Genomic DNA, 1,795 nt, shown 5'->3' on the forward strand with positions numbered 1-1,795 from the left:
CACACACACACACACACACACACACACACACACACACACACACCCTACTTCAGACAGGGTTTCTTTGTGTAGCCCTGGCGGCCCTGGAACTCCGGTAGACTAGACTGGCCTTGAACTCACAAGAGACTCACCTCCTCCCTAGTGCTGGGATTAAAGACCACCACCACCTGACTAAAGGCAAGCTTCTTTTAATAGAGGAGGAATTAAATACCAAGAGTGCTGCAGGGTTTGGAGCAGAAGGCAAACATGGAGACTGTGAAGATGTGGCCTGGGATGGGCCTGGGAGGGGTTGAGCGTGGTAGAAAGCACCTAGAACAACCAGGGCCTGAGAGGAACTGACTTGGACTTGCATCAACAGGGCATCTTGGCACTGGTCTACTTGTGTGTGGAGGACATTTTCCAGCTCATTAACTACTACAGCTTCAGCTACTGGTTCTTTGTGGGGCTTTCCATCGTGGGTCAGCTTTATCTACGCTGGAAGGAACCTGACCGGCCTCGCCCTCTCAAGGTAATCCATTTCCCTTACCCCACCTTTGTTCCATTTAGTGCAGCTAGAACTGCTGCTGCAGGCATCTTACAAGAGTTTATTGTACGTCAGGCATAGTGGAATGTATCTGCAATGAAAAAATTAAGGGTTAAGCTGGAGAGGTGGCTCAGAGGTTAAGAGTACTTGATGCTTTTGCAAAGTACCTGGGTTTGATTCCCACCACCCTTATGGCAACTCACAATTGTCTGTAATTCTAGTTTCTGGGGATCCTCTGTGGGTACTAGGCACACATATGTGCAGGCAAAACACATAAAATGAAAATAAATAAATTGTTAAAAAACTAACAACAGGGGCTGGAGAGATGGCTCAGTGGTTAAGAGCACTGATTCTTGAAGAGGATTCAGGTTTCCCAGTACCCACATGAAGGCTCACATAATGTAACTCCAGTTTCAATGGATCTAGTATCTTCTCATTTCCTCTGGTACCAGACATGTATGTGGTGCACAGACATACATGCAACAAAACACCTATAGGAACTAAAGAAACAAAAAAACTCAATGTCTCTAGGAAAGAACAAAACCCAAAACCCACAAGGGTTGGGGAGCTAGGCATTGGCAGCATGTAAAGGCCGGTGAGCCAACAATCCCACAAACAACCTAGCAATGATTGGGGATCCAGCTCAGTGGTGTATCCTGTCTTGCATAGGCCTTGGGTTGGATCTTGAGCAGTCTCACCCCACTGCCCTAAAATAACCAACAAACAATGGTAGGAATTGGTGGTGCCTGCATGCAGACAACAGAAAGGAGGCTGAGTACTTAGGTCCGGCAAGTGCTATACCACTGTGTTCTACCTTCAGCCCTTCAGTGTTTTCATCTTCAGGGCATTAGGACTGTCTAGGCTGTGAGCAATTCCGAGCTGGGTGTAGCAACCCATGCCTACAATCCTAGCATTCAGACTGAGGTAGAGTCATGGGTTTAAGGCTAGGTTGGGCCACAAAGGGAGACCACCTCCAAACAACCAAGTGCACGCCGAGCTAACTCCAGGTTGTTCTCTGTCCCTAGCTCAGTCTTTTCTTCCCCATTGTCTTCTGCCTCTGCACCATCTTCCTGGTGGCCGTCCCACTTTACAGTGACACCATCAACTCCCTCATCGGCATCGCCATTGCCCTCTCAGGCTTGCCCTTCTACTTCCTCATCGTCAGGGTCCCCGAGCACAAGCGACCTCTCTGCCTTCGCAGGATCGTAGGTAAGCTCTGGATCTCCCAGTTGCTCAGCTACCTCAATAGACTGGTTTTGTTTGTTTGCCATT

General features: G+C 48.5%; 1 protein-coding gene across 2 annotated transcripts in view; it reads left to right on the plus strand.

The window, feature by feature from the left end:
• The window catches only part of Slc7a7 (solute carrier family 7 member 7), a 49,672-nt gene that overhangs the window by 46,439 nt on the left and 1,438 nt on the right, over positions 1-1,795 (plus strand). For both annotated transcript variants that reach the window (XM_026777685.1, XM_026777686.1), the window contains exons 8-9: positions 359-508; positions 1,549-1,732. In XM_026777685.1, the coding sequence (XP_026633486.1) occupies positions 359-508; positions 1,549-1,732 (334 nt within the window). The remainder of the gene's footprint in view (positions 1-358; positions 509-1,548; positions 1,733-1,795) is intronic.

Source organism: Microtus ochrogaster, unplaced genomic scaffold (genome assembly GCF_000317375.1).
Source record: "Microtus ochrogaster isolate Prairie Vole_2 unplaced genomic scaffold, MicOch1.0 UNK80, whole genome shotgun sequence".
Classification (NCBI taxonomy): Eukaryota; Metazoa; Chordata; class Mammalia; order Rodentia; family Cricetidae; genus Microtus; species Microtus ochrogaster.